The sequence below is a fragment of the Mytilus trossulus genome, chromosome 7 (genome assembly GCF_036588685.1).
Source record: "Mytilus trossulus isolate FHL-02 chromosome 7, PNRI_Mtr1.1.1.hap1, whole genome shotgun sequence".
NCBI lineage: Eukaryota > Metazoa > Mollusca > Bivalvia > Mytilida > Mytilidae > Mytilus > Mytilus trossulus.
In genome coordinates this window covers 56579808-56600401 of record NC_086379.1, presented here as the reverse complement: position 1 = coordinate 56600401, position 20594 = coordinate 56579808, and the positions used below count along the sequence as shown (strand labels likewise).

The 20594-nt window shown below is 29.9% G+C and overlaps 1 protein-coding gene across 4 annotated transcripts; it reads right to left on the bottom strand.

Annotated features, from left to right (window-relative positions):
- Nucleotides 1-1478: 1478 nt before the first annotated feature.
- Nucleotides 1479-20541, bottom strand: LOC134725375 (very long chain fatty acid elongase 1-like). 4 transcript variants are annotated; one of them, XM_063589139.1, is made up of 5 exons: nucleotides 20373-20540; nucleotides 15090-15172; nucleotides 9637-9692; nucleotides 4998-5143; nucleotides 1479-2659 (listed from the first exon to the last, which is right to left on the bottom strand). In XM_063589139.1, the coding sequence occupies exons 4-5, from the start codon at nucleotides 5139-5141 to the stop codon at nucleotides 2087-2089; spliced, it is 717 nt and encodes a 238-aa protein (XP_063445209.1). In that variant the 5' UTR covers nucleotides 5142-5143; nucleotides 9637-9692; nucleotides 15090-15172; nucleotides 20373-20540; the 3' UTR covers nucleotides 1479-2086. The 4 variants fall into 4 exon arrangements, with proteins under 4 accessions (XP_063445209.1, XP_063445210.1, XP_063445211.1 ...); XM_063589140.1 differs by having other exon boundaries at nucleotides 20384-20540; XM_063589141.1 differs by lacking the exon at nucleotides 20373-20540 and adding an exon at nucleotides 15424-15447.
- Between the last annotated feature and the right edge of the window lie 53 nt (nucleotides 20542-20594).

Here is a 20594-nt window from a genome sequence, read left to right as displayed (position 1 = left end):
CATACTCATCTTATAAAGGTTCAACAACTTTACTTATTTCATTGGTACATTCAATATGTCGTCAATTTTTACTTTATAAAAAAAGATTTTGATTTGTTCTTAAATTGTCTTTTTTGTTTTATAAATATTTTAAAAACATTATGTGATACGAATAAGGATCAATAAGTGAAAATGAAAATTTAACCGATATGTAGCCAAATTATCACTTGTGTTCAGAAATTGCTGATAACATGACAGAGTTGTCTCCCATCTAATTACAAACTCGTGTAAACTGTGTTATCCAACACACTGGGAGGCCAGGAAAAAATGCTGAATTAAGCAGGGTATCGGAATATTCAGTTTTTTTTCTGCAAGGATAGTCATATTTTAGGACTGTGAAAATGTGATGGTTAAAGCAGGATGTTGGAAAACTCAAGTGTCAGTTAGGCTGGTTACACTGTATATGGAATATGTTCTTAAAAAAAATTCATTAAAATGTATGATAATGTAATTTTTCAATAAATATCTAATTTCATATCTAAAAAAAAAAAACACATTTCCTAAACATAAATTTTATATGGATAATTTGTTTTATCAATTATATGCACACAACAAAAACATAATATCCAAAATATGATTTTCTGTCAAGATTTCAAAATACTTTTAAAAAGACATAAATATACATGTAGGTGGGACCAATTTTGACCAAGGACACAACAAGGAATTTTATAAAGGCATTACATTCATAAAAGACTAAGAACCATTGAGCAAAAATAAAACACTATAACCAAAAAAATGTTATAAATCATCCGAAACAAAAAGTCATTTGAGCCTGATGAACTAAAGATGGAATTCTAAGGAGAAAAATTTGAAATGCAATAATTTTTCCAATTAAATTTTTGGAAATAATATTTACTTAAGGTTTTCTATAACCTGACTATAATGAAATAGAAGTTTTTCAACAATATTAGAAATTTAAAATAACAATCATGAGGCACTCTTATATCACATCTAATACCATATTAAATACAACAGCTATGATTGCATGTGCCATCGAAGACAATGTTCAATATATGCATTGAAAAACAAAGGAAAAACTTGATATAACTCATATTTGTAAGAATCGAATGTATCTTTTTATATTTTATAGTGTTGTAAAAGCGTTGAACATGTGCAACATTTAAAATCTTTAAAAGTGCTTAGGGAAACGCTATTACGCTCCAGTAAAATTTAAAAAAAAATGCATTAATTTCTTAAATGAATCAGTGTTTGATTTAAAAGCAAGATATCAATGTTGTTTATTCAAATGAGTACAAATCCTAGTAAGTTGAAATTTCATTCTTTAATTAAATATTTTTTTAACAAAGAAAATGAAAAATATTTCATACTAAATTAGCTGATTGTACGACAGAAATTTCTTATAAAACAAAGAAATAAGCAAGGCACACAAAAACTTTCTTTCTTAAAGAAATGTTTCTCCTTGTATTTTTAAAGCTATGAAGCTATAGTTATTTCACATTTTATCTAAATTGTAAATAAAATATCATATTTATAATCCCATCAATTCAATAAAAATATGGGTTATCATGAGTTATAAGCTACATGAGTATATACTGTTTTTCATCATTGGACGAACCTTGAAAATGATTCCAAAGACAACACAAATAGGCAAGAAAGAAATTAAGAACAACTAATATCTATTTGAAAGATATAATGTATCCAAGTCTTTTACCTTATGAAATCACATTTTTTTATCTCAAATTCGGACTACAAACATTCCAGTATATGTGTATAAAGATGGATCAATTTCATTTCAACCTGAGTTATAACATAAAAGAATAAAAATCTATATAAACAGATATACATATATATAAAGGATCCCTTCACATTATCAACATGAACAATGTAAACCACAAAGATAAAAAAAATTAACACAATAAGTGTAATCCTTTTACTGGATTTCTTTATATGGTTTGTGAAATGTGACAACTTTTTTCTATAATTCAAATAAAATATTTCTTGCTATTATTTTCAAAATTAACATACAAGCGATCGCATCCTATAGACTTATTTGATTTTAACAATACTAAATGATAAACATATGAACTTATTCACATTTACGTAATTTTTCTGGTTTTGATTTTACATAGGCAGCATAGTAAAAATTTGAAAATAATGTTGTCATAGTTATTCCATACAACAAACCATAAACACAATAATTATGGTACACATATCCAAAAGTTGCATGTACAAACAAAGTTAAAAATTGCAAAATTTGTAACTGCGTAATATTCCTTTTCCACGGAATAGATTTGTCTGGGAATAAAGCAGTTAGACCATAATACAGATACAATATAACATGTATAAATGAATTGACTGCAAAGTATACGGACATAGCTGGCCATGGATATAGTCGGTAGCAAGAATCTGCAAGCAGTAACATGGAACTATGGTGGTAAACATGTAGGAAGCTAATCTGACGTCTTCTGTGACGTAGTATCATGAAAACTGTGTCGAGTAATTCAATGACTTTCGTAATCCAGTACATCTTGTAATATGGCAGTAAATATGGTTGTGGCCCAAGTTGGAACGTTGATTCACTCAACATTATACTGTACAAGAATCCCAGTAAACAGTATATGGATATAAAACAGCAGGCAAAGTTATGGATTATCATCAACTGTAAAAGAAAACAAAATTCTATAGGCTCTAGCACAGTGTTGAATGACCAGAAAAGGACAAGGTACGATTAGGCCCTTTTTGGCCCCCCCCCCCCCTATTTTGTCATTTTCTAAATTTTGCTTTGGAAAGCTACTTATCACGTTAAAATATTCCCTTAGGTTTGAAGTTTGTTTGGATGAACTACAAAACCATTTATTTCAGAAAATGAGTGAGTTAAAGGGGGTAAAAGGGCATCAAAAACCCTAAAAGAAGGAAAATTAACGATTTTTGGCCATTGTTTCTCAAGATTTAATAGCGTGCAACTACTTGACCCCAAAAAAATTATGGCCATTTAGACAGTAAAAACAATTCTCATGACACTGGATTAAAAAAAATCCTGGTTCACGTTGGCGCAGGCACTAAAAAATAACAATTTATTGTAATATAACCTGCAAAATGAAGAATAATTACAATATTTGAAAAATAACAGAAAGTTGACCCCCTTCACCTCACCTAGTTGCGAAAATTGGTGGTTTAAAAGTTTATCCAAACAAACTCCAAATATCAGGGAATGTTTTAACATAATAAGTAGTTTTCCAAAACAGAATTTGAAAAATGAGAAAATAGGGGGGCCAAAAACAGGCCTTATCATACCTTGTCCTTTCACAGGAATGTAGGTTATACTTTGATGCTTTTCATGTTATGCTAATGTTAGTGTAAGATCATAATCCTTATATATAGCTTTGATTAAACCCAATATGGTGAAAATTATGTCTGCATTGCAATATAAGGCAATCTATGATGTAAACGCAAGAAAAATATAAGGACAGACCATACAGAAAATCAAACCATTTTATACTGAAGGATCTGTCAGGAACTGACCAGAATATAACATACAGTATATACATCTTTTATCATTATTATTCATGCAAAAAATTTGCTGTTTGCTGTTTTTGCTAAAAGCTCAGAGTTTAGTTGAGCTTATTTATCAGAACCACAGCAGTAGTTTTTTTTCTCTGTCTGGTATATATTTGATGGAGGCAATTAATTCTGATAAATAAAACAACTCATTGGTATAAAAGATTTTCACAATATTCAACAACTTACACCAATACAAACTGTCATATGACAAAATTACTAGAAAATATATTTTCTTATATGATTGTAGATGAAACATTAATATTTCATAGTACATTTCTGTGTACTAATGTCTCATATGTGTAAACTAGGACACTATTGTGAAACAGGAAGACTATCAATGGAAAGTACAACACGCTTTTAAGTATTAACAAGATTTTAATATTTTTGTTATATAATAACACCTTAATGATGAGTGTTAAGGTGCATTTACATGCACGATACAATTTTCTATCTGATTTTCAGGTGCATTTACATGCACCATACCATTTTCTTTCTGATTTTCCATCCAATTCAATGACATCTCACTTGTAAATCAAACAGAAATCTGTTTCCCCATCATTTAAATTTCCATCAGATTTTTCAACAATTTTTGCAGGTGTTGTAGCAATGAACATAAAAGATAATTTGTCTTTATATGAAATACATGAACTTTCTACTTATGTTCACTTCAAAATGCTCTTAGCAAGGATAGTCTAGTTTAATTCATAAATGATTTTAATTAAGTTTACAAAATTAAATTTTCTATTTGTTTAAATCACAGGGGAATCTGAGTAAAAAAACCTAAAATAATTCCCTTTTGAAAAATGATAAAAACTTATATCAGCAAGTATAATTCAAATTATAGGATAATGGATTACAAAAAAAGAAATTTAATACATGTAGTGTATTAACTTGACCAATTTGCTGAACAAAAATGGATGATACAAACACACAGTCTTTTGCTCCGCATATTTTTGTCAATTTTTCACAACTTCATGATACAGTCTAATACTGAGCATTGATACAAAAACATTATAAGACCACACAAAGATTATGTATAGATATGAATATGGTATGAGGAAAAAAATAAAATTAGAATTCAAATCATTCAGGTATCCTCATTTCCAATTTGAAGGCAAGGAGAATAGCACTAAATGTTAGGTTGAAGTATATTTATTTGAATTTTAAACATCACACTGGTACATTTTATAAGTTAAACCTGTATCACCTGTTGCAAGAAGGTAGGTCTCAAAAAACTTATAACTTGTACAAAAACCCTGTACAAATTGTACATTTGTACAAACTAACATCTTGTACACAACATATATGGAGAATAATATTTCATTGGTTGTCTTTGTTTGGTTGTTGAGATAAAATGTGATATAGAGCCTGACATATTGTATAGACATGCATGCTTTTAGACTGTATGAAAATCTTTATATATTGTAATAACTTACAGGTCGGATTTGCATAGGGGAGGTAACTCTTTGCCATACTGGAGATAACATAATCATTACGAGGTATATACAGAATAGTGGGAAAGACGGTAGTGAGACTGTGACGTCTAGGAATTTCTGGACACCTGCAACTGTTAATGCCATTTCTGGAATAGAAAAGAATAATATTGTGCTATAAAAAATTTCCACCAGACATCCAAAATGATTGGAAATGTATTGCTTAACTGGTATTAATACATAACAATTGCTGTATCTTTTTTCAGTGGAAAGTCAATAGAATAAACAGTTTTTTGCTTGTAATTCAAGAAAACATTTCATATTTCATGAGGATGTTTTTTATTCAGTGTTAAGTCAATGCTAATGATAATTGACTGGTTTTGGAAGTAATTTATGTAATCAACAAATAGAATTTTTTAACAACCTTGACTGGCTATACAGCCCTTGCACAGTCGGCCCTGGGGATTTTATGCTATCATTTGATTGTTTACTCATAGAAACAATAAAAATATTCAATTAGAGTTGTTATAAATAGAAGAAAAAAATGCAAAAAAATATCATGTTTATTTTAAATAGGTAACAGGTAGCAATTAATGAGGCTTGACAAACTTTAAATATTGCATAGTCTTGTTAAAATTTATATTCATTGATTCAAAAATAGAGGAATATTAAATCATCAGCTTATTTGTTCCCACGTCTTTCAGAAATTTTAGTGTGAGAATTAGGATCAGAATGAAATGTAATTACAACAAAATCTTTTGTCAAATGGTCAATTGAATTCAACTCTTATGATCAATGATGAGATATGAACTGTTATATATTTATAATTACGTTAGATGTATGTTTCATTATAATACATTATTCTGATTGGCTAACTGCACAGCACGTGTTATTCCTTAAGCAATTACATTACATAATAAAACTATCATTTATGATGACGCGAGGTCCCACAATAAAGTGCACAGGTGAATTAATTAAAAACTTGATAAAAATCGTGTTTTGATTATCCTAGCTAAAAAATGTAATAATAAGTATTGAATGCTTCTTTTTGTAACTTTATAGGGTTGTAAAAGCGTTGACTATGCGCACATTTCTAGAATGAAGAGCTTCCATGCTTCATACAAAATGTACTTCGGTCAATGCTTTTACACCCCAATAAATTAACAAAAAGAAGCATTCAATTCTTAAGTATAATTTGACAATAAATTAAGTTCAGCTTTTAGACTGAAGAACCTTAACAAATACAAAGTGTTAAAGTATGCTATTTGATAACTTGTAATTCATGAAAATTCAATTCACTACTGCCAAGCTGCACATGGTTTATGTTTGTTTTTAAAAAGATTTATTTAAGAAAATGATATGTTTTATTTTAAATAAAAAGAATTACTATCTTTTTTATTAACAAATAAAATCATATAAATTTGGTTTAATATGTTATATCATACATCTAATGCTGCCATCAGAAGTCCCACAAAAAACATTTGGGCAGCTGTATTGTATGGGGAGCAGTAAAGTTTTATTCATCTCATGTTCATGAGTACTGATAAGGCAGCATAAGAAGTTAGAAAGTCAAAGGCTAAAGAAGTAAGATGTTTTAAAATGAGAACATTTGGTTTTCCCGTTTGAATGGTTTTACACTAGTAATTTTGGGGCCCATTATAGCTTGTTGTTCGGTGTGAGCCAAGGCTCCGTGTTGAAGGCCGTACTTTAACCTATAATGGTTTACTTTTTAAATTGTTATTTGGATAGAGAGTTGTCTCATTGGCACTCACACCACATCTTCCTATATCTATAAGATGAAATGTCTTGTCAATGCTATGATTTCTAAAAAAATTGTCTTGGGATTGTGAGGTCAAGACAAAATTTACAACTACAGTATTGAAATATTTGCCTTAAATGCATCCGTAAAGACAACATGTAACGGTGGAACATATATTATAAAACAATAAGATAAGATAAGATAAGATAAGATATTTTATTTTCCAATTATGGGCCCCAAAGGGCATAAACATTACAACATCAATAATTTTTTCATAATACAATGCAAACAATGAGATAAAAAAAAAAAAAAGTTAAACGAGAACTATTTAAGTTCTTAAAGAATACGTAGATAAAGAATCTATAGTATGTAGTTTTTTTTTTTAATACTAATGCATTTTATTGCAAGTGTGGTTGATATAGATAACAAACAAGCAGCCCAAAAAGAAAAAAAGAAAAATAGATATCCACATATGTATAGTACACAAAAAGTTGGATCAATTAAATATATAATAATTAGCCAAAAAGAAAGTAGAAATTAAACATGTCCATGACTCATCCTGTGTCAGCAGCAAATAGGAAAGCATTATGGTTTCCTAAAGGCAGCTGACACCAGGGGGCGATACCTTGTGGGCCATAGGCATGTAAAATGTGTGTAAATGTCTCTTTCCTACCTGTATCAAAAGCAAACAAGGAAGCATCATAGGTAACTTGAATGCAGTTGATACCAGGGGACGATGCCTCAAGGATATAAGAGAACATTTGAATAAATAATATATCTTAACAATTTTTTTTTTTTTTTTTAATCGGCTAGTATGTCTGTGATATTCAGATGAATATAATTTTCTATGTCCAATCAAATGTATATACACACATAGATTTCCTTTAACTAATCTTCACTAAGGAAGATGTTTGTATATAAAATTACATATTATTTTAAGTAACTCAACATTTTCTACACTAAATAACCAGATAATTTTGCTTTGACTGTTCATATGATTAAAATAAGAATTATATTGTGCAATACTAGCTAACATACAATTTCTATCATCCTCAAATTTGTTACAATCAAATAGAAAATGAGCCTCATCTTCGACAGTATTGGAAGAACATTTATTACATATTCTGTTAATTCGGGGAATACCCTGATATCTACCTAATTCTATTTGTAATCTATGAGAAGATACACGTAATTTAGTAAAACTTCTTCTAAGTTCAAAATTCTTGATCAATGTTAGATATTTTTCAAAACCAAAATTTGTTTTATATAAAAGGTAGGTTTTCAGTTTACTGTCTGAAAATTTATCTATTTGTTTTTTCCAACAGCTAATAAACAATATTGATAGCTTGGTTTGTATATAGTTCTTAAATTTGTATAAGGATTCACAAAATGGAGCATTTATGGCATTTGTATAGTCAATACCAAGTATTTTAAAAACAACATTTATTGAACCATACCATGATGTTATATTCATGTGATGTAGTGTCTTTGATTGTGTATATGCCTCTTTTAATAGAGGAAAATTATTACCTAAATTCTCTAATCTATACCAGTACAATAACATTCCTTTTATAATATTAAAATATATTGTAAAATCTTCCAAGTTCAGATAACACTGCAGCATTTGTTGTTTTCTTGTGTACCCCAAGTATAAATTTACAAAATTTTATATGAAGTTTCTCACAGGGTAAACCTGAATATAATTTTTCAAAAGATATATCTTCCTTCTTACATTTAGAGGAAAAAGAATTAAACATCCCCCATATTTCACTACCATATAATAAAATAGGTTTTACAGTGTGTTCAAAAACATGAATACTTGTTTTTACATCAGGATTAAGTGATAAAAGATCTTTCCTTAATTTGAAATGAGCTTTCAGGGATTTTTTGTATAGTTCATTTTGAGCATAACTGAATGAACCAGATGAGCTTAAATATAAACCTAGGTATTTGTATTTTGAAACACATTCCAGATTTATATTCTGAAATGTGAATATCTGTTTTACATGTCTGCCTGCCTTGTTGAAAATCAGCACCTTTGTCTTATTAGTATTCACATTGAGACACCAATCTTTGCAAAATTTATCAAGCATCCCCAGCTTTTCTTGTAGTCCTTCAGCTGATGTAGATAATAAAACAATATCATCAGCATACATTAAACAATGTAGATCTTTGTCATTGACATTAACTGGGTCTCTAGTATCTGACAAATATCTGGGCAAATCATTTATGAATATCTTGAATAAATTCGGACTGAGGTTGTCACCTTGTTTGACTCCAATATCTAATGGGAAAAAATCACTTACTTGATTTTGAATTTTGACACATGATTTGCTAATTTCATACATACTTTTAATAATGTTATAAAAATAAGACCCAGCCCCAATATCTAGTAGTTTAATCTTGATCCCTGTATGTATAACAGTATCAAAAGCCTTCTGAAAATCAACAAAACAGGCAAACAGTCTACCTTCTTTTGAATTACAGTATTTGTTAATAATACAGTTTAAAATAAACATATGATCTGCAGTTCTGGCTTTCCTTGTGAATCCAATTTGACTATCATGTATAATATTATGTTCCTGAAGAAATTTGTCCAGTCTTAGACTTAATATTCTATTAAAAAGCTTTCCAATTGCACTTGTTATTGTTATTCCTCTATAATTGTTAGGGTCACTTGTATCGTTGCTTTTAAAAATTGGTGTAATATAACCTTCAGCCCAAGATGTTGGGTATATACCTGAAGACAGACAAGTATTAAACAATATATTGACTATTTGCAAGAAAGCGTAAAATAAAGTAACCAAGGATATAATGTTACAACCGGGAATACTAAAGTATAATGTATAGTTATCCATGATTAATTTCTCTACAATTTCTTACCTGAAAATGTTTGTCAAAACAGTTGTTGGATTAGTTAAAAAATATGCTGCCTATTCCTGCAAAAAATGAAAAAAGATTGTAAAATCCACCTGCTGTGTCAAGATCAATACGCGTAGTAATTGGATATGTTTTATGCCTTATAATCACATGTTCACAACTCACACCCTATTATTTGGTTAAATAGTTGTACCATATAATTTCTAGTTAACACTAAGATTTATTTCCCAGTACATTATCAATCAATGCTATTATACACCAATTTAACATGTACTGATACATGTAACATCAGAATAGTACAACAAGGTCTTTAAAATTCTACAGACTAGGAGTTATTACCAATTGTTATGTTTCGGTGATTTTTCAACTACATGTATATCTAAAATTTGTTCAGTAAAATCTACTATTCAACATTAAGTTAATGAATGCTTTTGACTACATGTATTATGTAACGTTACGGTACCCAAATTGCACCTATTTAGCAAAAATAGCAGTGGATATCTTACAAGTTTCCTAGAGACTAAACAATTTGTATTTTTATGATTTGATACTATGCACATCTTTCAAGATATGTAAAAATATTTAGTAATACACAAAACGTTCACAGTATTTATGAATAGATGAAGTGTTTACTGAAAAAGCAAAATGTCCTGAAATGTCGCCATGCGACGTCATCAAAACATCATCTTTTTAAAATGATCAAATACAATATGTTTCAAGTATCCATTTTTTTTTAAATGAAGAGGTATCATGGACTAATATCCAATTATTCAAAATATTTGAAAAAATTAAACAAAAGCTCTCATTTTGTACATGTCTTAGTAGACTTTTGACGATGCGAATTTAAGCATGGACACGATTTGGGTACTCTTTATTTCAGAATCATTGATGGTTTGGAAGTCAGTTTAGACCAATTTTTCTATGATTCTATATGGATTAAAAATCAAATTGGTGTACCTATATAATAAAGAAGGATACAGTACAAAATAAACACAGAATGGACATTTTTGTCTTTAACATAAACCAGATGCTCCGCAGGGCGTAGCTTTATACGACCGCAGAGGTTAAACCCTGAACGGTTGGGGCAAGTATGGACACAACATTCAAGCTGGATTCAGCTCTAAATTTGGATTGTGATTAAATAGTTGACACAGCATAGGTTTCTGACACAGAATGAATGTGTTCTAATGAAATTAAAATTTTTGTTTTCTCTTAGAGCAATTCACTATGCTGTTGAATATTATTCCTCTCAAAAAAAATGTTTGAAGAAATTTTCTTTTTATTTATGAAATTTCAAATGAGAAAATTGAACCGAATTTTTTTAATCACATCCCCCTTTCCCTTATTCCAAAACTAATCTCAATTAAAATTTCTAATGGAGTTTGCAACAATTACTACTCATTTAAATACATCATAAAATATTAAGATGTAAAAAAACTGCTTGTTATCACTGAATGGTAAAGATTATTTTAATTTATCAGTTGGTAGTAAAAAGTGAATATACATTGTATATTGTATATATAACAAAGATTTAAGTTGATTCTGGACAAAGAAAGATAACTCCAAATAAAAAAAATTCTTACAATTAGATATTTCTTGCTTACTATTCTGGACAAAGAAAGATAACTCTAATTACAAACAAAATTGCTATTTCACAATATTTTGCAATAAGATATTTCTTGCCATTGCGCAATACTGTGCAATTGAAAAGACTTGCTATTGCACAAAACTTAATATAATAATTTTAGATCCTGATTTGGACCAACTTGAAAACTGGGCCCAGAATCAAAAATCTAAGTACATGTTTGGATTCAGCATATCAAAGAACCCTAAGATTTCAATTTTTGTTAAAATCAAACTTAGTTTAATTTTGGACCTTTTGGACTTTAATGTAGACCAATTTGAAAACAAGACCAACCAGATGCTCCGCAGGGCGTAGCTTTATACGACCGCAGAGATTGAACCCTGAACGGTTGGGGCAAGTATGGACACAACATTCAAGCTGGATTCCGCTCTAAATTTGGATTGTGATTAAATAGTTGACACAGTATAGGTTTCTGACACAGAATGAATGCATTCAAATGAACTTAAAATTTTTGTTTTCTCTTAGAGCAATTCACTATGCTGTTGAATATTAATCCTCTCAAAAAAATGTTTGAAGAAATTTTCTTTTTATTTATGAAATTTCAAATGAGAAAAATTGAACCCAATTTTTTATTCACATCCCCCTTTCCCTTATTCCAAAACTAATTTCAATTAAAATATTCTAATGGAGTTTGCAACAATTACTACTCATTTAAATACATCATAAAATATTAAGATGTAAAAAAACTGCTTGTTATCACTGAATGGTAAAGATTATTTAAATTTATCAGTTGGTAGTAAAAAGTGAATATACATTGTATATTGTATATAACAAAGATTTAAGTTGATTCTGGACAAAGAAAGATAACTCCAATTAAAAAAAATTATTGCAGATATTTCTTGCTTACTATACTGGACAAAGAAAGATAACTCTTAATTAAAAAAAAATTTGCTATTTCACAATATTGTGAAATTAGATATTTCTTGCCATTGCACAATACTGTGCAATTGAAAAGACTTGCTATTGCACAATACTTAATATAATAATTTTAGATCCTGATTTGGACCAACTTGAAAACTGGGCCCATAATCAAAAATCTAAGTACATGTTTAGATTCAGCATATCAAAGAGGCCCAAGAATTTAATTTTTGTTAAAATCAAACTTAGTTTAATTTTGGACCCTTTGCACTTTAATTAAGACCAATTTTAAAACTGGGCCAAAAATTAAGAATCTACATACACAGTTAGATTTGGCATATCAAAGAACCCCAATTATTCAATTTTTGATGAAATCAAACAATGTTTAATTTTGGACCTTGATTTGGGCCAACTTGAAAACTGGGCCAATAATCAAAAATCTAAGTACATTTTTAGATTCAGCATATCAAAGAACCCCAAGGTTTCAATTTTTGTTAAAATCAAACTAAGTTTAATTTTGGACCCTTTGGACCTTAATGTAGACCAATTTAAAAACGGGACCAAAAATTAAGAATCTACATACACAGTTAGATTCGGCATATTAAAGAACCCCAATTATTCAATTTTGATGAAATCAAACAAAGTTTAATTTTGGACCCTTTGGGCCCCTTTTTCCTTAACTGTTGGGACCAAAACTCCCAAAATCAATACCAACCTTCCTTTTATAGTCATAAACCTTATGTTTAAATTTCATAGATTTCTATTTACTTATACTAACGCTATGGTGCGAAAACCAAGAAAAATGCTTATTTGGGTCCCTTTTTGGCCCCTAATTCCTAAACTGTTGGGACGGAAACTCCCAAAATCAATACCAACCTTCCTTTTGTGGTCATAAACATTGTGTTTAAATTTCATTGATTTCTATTCACTTTAACTAAAGTTATTGTGCGAAAACCAAGAATAATGCTTATTTGGGCCCTTTTTTGGCCCCTAATTCCTAAACTGTTGAAACCAAAACTCCCAAAATCAATCCCAACCTTTCTTTTGTGGTCATAAAGCTTGTGTCAAAATTTCATAGATTTCTATTAACTTAAACTAAAGTTATAGTGCGAAAACCAAGAAAATGCTTATTTGGGCCCTTTTTGGCCCCTAATTCCTAAAATGTTGGGACCAAAACTCCCAAAATCAATACCAGCCTTCCTTTTATGGTCATAAACCTTGTGTTAAAATTTCATAGATTTCTATTCACTTTTACTAAAGTTAGAGTGCGAAAACTAAAAGTATTCGGACGACGACGACGACGACGACGACGACGACGACGACGACGACGACGACGACGCCAACGTGATAGCAATATACGACGAAAATTTTTTAAAAATTTGCGGTCGTATAAAAATGAGGAATCTACATACACAGTTAGATTTGGCATATCAAAGAACCCCATTTATTCAATTTTTGATGAAATCAAACAAAGTTTAATTTTGGACCCCGATTTGGACCAACTTGAAAACTGGGCCGATAATCAAGAATCTAAGTACATTTTTAGATTCAGCATATCAAAGAACCCAACCGATTAATTTTTTGTCAAAATCAAACGAAGTTTAATTTTGGACCCTTTGGACCTTAATGTAGACCAATTTGAAAACGGGACCAAAAGTTAAAAATCTACATACACAGTTAGATTCGGCATATCAAAGAACTCCAATTATTCAATTTTGATGAAATCAAACAAAGTTTAATTTTGGACCCTTTGGGCCCCTTATTCCTAAACTGTTGGGACCAAAACTCCCAAAATCATTACCAACCTTCATTTTATGGTCATAAACCTTGTGTTTAAATTTCATAGATTTCTATTTACTTATACTAAAGTTATGGTGCGAAAACCAAGAAAAATGCTTATTTGGGTCCCTTTTTGGCCCCTAATTCCTAAACTGTTGGGACCTAAACTCCCAAAATCAATACCAACCTTCCTTTTGTGGTCATAAACATTGTGTTTAAATTTCATTATTTTCTATTTACTTAAACTAAAGTTATTGTGCGAAAACCAAGAATAATGCTTATTTGGGCCCTTTTTTGGCCCCTAATTCCTACACTATTGAAACCAAAACTCCCAAAATCAATCCCAACCTTTCTTTTGTGGTCATAAACCTTGTGTCAAAATTTCATAGATTTCTATTAACTTAAGCTAAAGTTATAGTGCGAAAACCAAGAAAATGCTTATTTGGGTCCTTTTTGGCCCCTAATTCCTAAAATGTTGGGACCAAAACTCCCAAAATCAATACCAACCTTCCTTTTGTGGTCATAAACCTTGTGATAAAATTTTATAGATTTCTATTCACTTTTACTAAAGTTAGAGTGCGAAAACTAAAAGTATTCGGACGACGACGACGACGACGCCAACGTGATAGCAATATACGACGAAATTTTTTTCGAAATTTGCGGTCGTATAAAAAACGTAGGTGAAAAAACTGTCAAAATAGGTGCAATTTAGGTACCGTAATGTTAGCCTTTCAATTAAGAAAAAAATAAATCAGAAAACCTTCTTTTATATCCTTGTAAACAGTTATTATCAAGTCACTAATTTAGATTTAAAATCCTAGTTCAAGTCTGAAATGTAATTTATAATTATACTCTATTTCTCAAAAAATATTTTTACTGATAAATGGTATGGCTGACTCTCATTTGTACTCTCCATCATAGCAATTGTGTCAGAATCATTCATTTTGCTTAAAAAATACACACAAAAGTTAAGTTTTTAAGTTCAAAATCTTTCAGCAAAACATTAAAAAATATATCAATAAATCTGTATTCTTTGAATTACCAATAATTTTTATTTATAGGAAAACAAATTTATTAGAAGTTAAGAACTTCAATCGTTGACATTATTTTTTTTTGTTAACTTTTTATGTGATACTGAAATTCATTTATATTTCTATCGTACACATCAACTTACCTGAGCCTGTGAGAGCTATACTATAACATGTATACCGTGTATACTGGTAACATTTTACAACTGGATATTTTTGCCAAGTGAAGCTGAAAAATGTTAAAACGGTTAATCACTGAATTTTTTTTTGCTGAACATGGTATTTAACTAAAATCAATACATCTTCATATTATTTTAATGTTTAAATCAAAAATGGAGAACAAAACATGTTATATTGAGAACTATAAAAATATCTTTAACTATTCATAGATGATCACGATATCTGATTTTCCACAAGTGTGTCATGTACTTAAATTACCTTTTAAAAAATGTCATGTACTTAAAGGAGGTCTTAAATTACCTTGTAAAAAATAAATACATCTGTCTTTACTTCCTAATACCACTGTACTGGATAACGAGTACTATATTGCAGAGAAGAAAGATAGAGATGAAATCTTTCTTCTTTTTGCAAGCATAATATTTAACCCACAAAATACAAACATTTATACAAAATTCTTTGAAGAAGGTTATTTAACCTAAGGCATACGGTTCATTAAACACCTGAAGAAGGTAACACTAATTACCATAATGTTTAAATCTTGATCAAATGTTACTGAAACTTTAATTCAGTACACCAATAATACGGTGATCAAATGTCTTACAATAGATAAAGGTAGATGTAAACCACTTAATATATGGATGTGTCACCAGGCTTATTTGGACTTAATTTTAATTTTATCATTTATTTAGAAATTGGACTTTTGGAAAATATATTATTTTACAAATTTAAATATTTACATGTATAGACAAATAATGTGTTAATCTTAATTATAGTGGCAAATGATTTTCAAATGTTTGTGACAGATTTATTTATTTATTGAGTTACGGAAATTAATATGAAAGACATTAATTCATACTAAAGATGTGAAAATTATTGTAAAGGAAAATGAAAGAATAAGATATATGTCATTTTAATTTGAGTATTGTCATGTTAATTAAATATTGTCTATTTTCAATATTTAGTATTTATAGATTATTGTTGATCATCTCAACGAGATTGATTTTCTCGCTTGAGCTGGTACAGCAAAAGTGAGAAAAGCAATCGAGTTGAGATGACCAATGATAATCTGTTTATCGCTATTTTACCTATGACGACGTTGTCAATTTCATGTCAATTTCGTTAGCAACGCCACGTGGCCTCCTTAGTTTCTAGCGATAATTTTTCCATCTCAAGCGAGAAGCATGATATGAAAATTATCACAAAAAAATATCAAAAGAAAAATGCACAAAATAGCGATAAAAATACTTATTGTAAACTTTGTGAAATCAGTATAGTAAGAATGTATACTACGAGAACATCAGTAAGATACAGTAGGAGTCACATTATATTAACATTGTCCTTTGTATAGTTTATATTAGTACTTGGGCTTGGAATTAAATTATATAACTTGAATGGGTTGGATTGTCATGAACTGCAACAACTAGTTCCTGATATTGGTGACTGTCATAGTGTAATTGTTTTTCTAATGATTTTACAAAGAAAATCATGACCCCGTAACAGGCCCCGGTTACAGATGGTACATGTACCTGGGCTTAAACAAAATCTCAATGGAAAGTACTTTAAACCTTTAAACAAGCACTAACAATTTGTTTTATTTTTGCATAGATCTTTTGTAATTTTGTAATTTATAACCATGATAACACGAAACATGCAAAATATACACAATACAGAATCAGGGACGAGACAACTTATAAAAATTATGTAAAACTTGCTACTTGTAATAATGGCCATTTATTTTAATCATTTATTTAGTTTTAATTCTTTGTGCTTTATATTTTTTTCTAAATTTTCCACCCTTCATTCTTGTCAACCCAAATGGCATATGGTGATGCCTATCTAAATTTTAAAGATTATTTGAAATTTGATAATTGGGAACAGAATATCTATTATACATTTGTATTGCCACTCATAATAAAATTTATAAGATTATGGCCATAAATAGAGACGGAAATTTATTTTCTCGATGTTGAGATTTTAAGTCTTTATATTTTGTGGGTTTGGGTTTTTATTTGTAATTGGAATTAGGGATTTATCCTTACAGGAAAATTATTACAAATTCATGAAATCATTGATATATTTTACTGGATCCCGGAAATAAAGCTTTGTTTTTTCTGGAATTTGGGAGGACACCCATCCTACCACCCCTCATGAATCTTTTATTTGATCTACCAATCTATTTTCAGTACTGTCCAACTAATCTACTACCAAAATTTTCTTATATTTTGATTTGCTTCAATTCATCATTATCAAGCTGCAGACCAAATATGAAATCATTCCATTCCATAGAGGCCAATAAAACATTGACAAAAACTTTCTTTCCAAGAAATCTCAGACGGGCAAACATACCATCTTTTTGCCTATAATTGCTTCTGATTCCACTTCATTTGAACACTGATTGACAGATGCCTATTTATCTTAATAAAAATGTATTGTGAAAGTACTTTTATTCATCGAGATTGATTTTATTTTTGCTGTTTTCTTGGATCCACAAATTTAAGCTCAAACCACAAAATTGATACCAATGAATTAAAGTACTTCCACAGTATGCATGGTCATGATGGTATATGTCAAAAACTTTTTTCCCTTTTATCATGTTTATAAAAAGGCCAAATCAACTTTTTAAATATGTGACTGATCAAATTGTGGCTGCAAATTCTTTATCTGGGTCAAATTGGCTCTATATGACTATTATCTACATGTTGCCTGTACGACAGGAAACCATGAAACATAATATCAATGATTGGAAAGTTGTCTCTGACCTGATATAATGATGGACATATAAGGCCCTCTTGGTGGACAAAGTTTTTTGGGGCACCATGAATAAGATAATGTCACATGTAGAACTGTCCTTAGGACCTGAGTGGCTTAATTCAAAGCATAACAGAGTGTTCTTGCAATAAAGCAGATAGATTGCTTGCTGTTCCTAACCCCATAGTATTATTTAGTCTAAAAATAGGCAAAAATATGATACTGTGGATTCATTAATTGGATATCAATTTTCATGGATTTTGTGGGTACATGGAAAGCAGGAATTTTCATATTCAACGAATTACAAATTCTTTAAAGGAATGAAAATAGACTTCGTCAAAACCACAATATTAAATATCCACGAATATTTAACTTGTTTTCTATCCACGAAAATTGGTGCCCACGAAAATAAATGAATCTACAGTATTTGTGCCTTTGAAAACAAAAGTGGACACACAAAAATGTCTCGCCTATCGTGTATTTCTAATGAAAGTAAATGCTATCAAACATACATTATACATTCTAAGCTGTAAATACTGAGATAATGTTGCTGCTGCTGATGCCAGTCCTGCTGAAGACAACTATTATAGTGTATCCATACTACCAATTGTATAGGTTATTATTTGCTATATGGATATATGCTGGATACTGTGGTTAAGGGGGTTCGCAGGTCTAAATCATTTATATAGGATTTCTCTAAATTTTTCTATAAATGAACTTTATCTTATAGTTAACAGAAAAATAAAATAAAAAAGTGGGGTCACCGTTCATTTGCGCTCACGATCTGCCTTGGAAAGAAGCATACTTTTTTGTAAAAGTGGGTTTTTCTGTTGAAGTAATAGGAGAAATAAAGTTAATATCGAAATAAGAAAAGAAATTTATTACAGAAATTGCTCAAATTTTACAATAATTTAGTATAAGTACAAGTCATATGGAAATTATATTAAAAAATATAGGTCACCGATGAGTTGAAAAAGATATTTCAATTTTAAAGCCAAAAAATGGCATTTTTCCACCAAAGGGAGATAATTTGGAACTTTTTCAATGATGTATACATTTTAAAAGTCATCTGGGGCCAATACAAATTGATTGCTTTGAATGATTTTTGTACCATATGATAAAGTAACAACTACAAAAGGTAACAAATAAAATTTGTAATGAAAAACCAATGTTTAATTTTTTTCTGAAATTTTTACACCCTCGAGCCTCCTTAAGAGTGAAATAACTTAGTGATATACCATTATATTGATAATGGTAAATAAAGATGATCAACCATGATAGTATAATTGTTAGATTTTAATAGAAGAAGAATATTTAAACACAAGCTTTGAAAGTTTAGTGCTGAAAAGTAACATAGTTTCAAATGTGAACAAAGTATGTAACATCTAGGTCTAACACCTTTTAAGATATAAAGTAATAGCAGCTACAACCACCATCCCTATGTCCAGCTTTCTGCGACAAAAGTTGACAAAAACGGCAAAATTTGGGAAATCAAAATGGACATCACTTTTCAACCGCTTGACTATTTCCAAAAAATTTGACACCAATGAATTTCCATTTACTTTATAATTTGACTGACCTCCCAATCATTGGTATCAGGTCCGTTCGCGCCCAATAAACTTTCGCACCCTACACGTTCGCACCTCGCACGTTCGCACCCAAGGTCCGTTCGCACTCTACACGTTCGCGCCCAATTCTAATTCAAATTCCAGTTGAATAATTGGAAAATCATGATTGTTGTTTTGTATTGCTTTCGTGTAAATACTGAATGTATTTATAGCTTGGTATGAGTAAAAGATTGAAAATTTTAAATGAAAAACACAAAAGATAATTGTTTTAACAGCTTGGTCCCTTTGATCTGAAACAATGAAACAATAAAATATAGCAATACACTATTATAACCAAAACATGATCAATCATGAAAATATGTATTCAACACACACAAAACAAAATAGTCAGAATCTCACTCCATTTTGAAACAAGTCAATGAAACAATGTTATAGCAATAAACTAACCAAAACATAATTAAGAGTTATTCAACACAAAATAAAACATTGACAGAATCCCACTTTATATTTAGAAAGGTATATTACTTTTTAAACAATACACTGTCCAAAACATAATTAAGATTTATTCAACACAATAAAAAATGCTGTCTCACTTTATTTTGAGACAACGAAAACAATTATACTTATAGGAATACAACTTGCCAAAATTTGATTACAAAGTTATTAAACCAACAACCAATTAAAATTGGGCGCGAACATGTAGGGTGCGAACGGACTTTGGGTGCGAACATGTAGGGTGCGAAAGTGAAAGGGGGCGAACAAGAGTGGGTGCGAACATGAATGGGTGCGAACGGACCCGTCATTATTAATAAAATTGGAAATTCAGTAGTGCTATGGCTATGCAGCCTCTAATTTCTAAAGCTATAATGAACTATATACTGTCTCTGCAAGACTGTTTATATATATATATATATTCATTTAATAATGGAATACCTCAATAATACCAATAATAGCCGGCTTTCAAAAACAGGATGTAAATCTTGCATGCATCATTATTCTGTATAGTGTTGTTTACAAAATATGTCAACAGTAAAATCAGCACTCTATAGTAGAAAGTGAAAGTAGATAATTCAATTCGTGTTAATTGTTTTTCGGATATTTCAAAGACAATTTAGAGTATCTTTCAATATATACACACGTTCGGTGGTTTATTAT

Bases quoted from the DNA above. Each gene is read 5' to 3' on its own strand.
- LOC134725375 (XM_063589142.1), bottom strand. From the start codon at position 5,141: ATGGCATTAACAGTTGCAGGTGTCCAGAAATTCCTAGACGTCACAGTC. The intron at 2,660-4,997 runs GTAAGTTATTAC...TTTCTTTTACAG, and splicing joins CCCCTATGCAAATCCGACCT to TTGATGATAATCCATAACTT.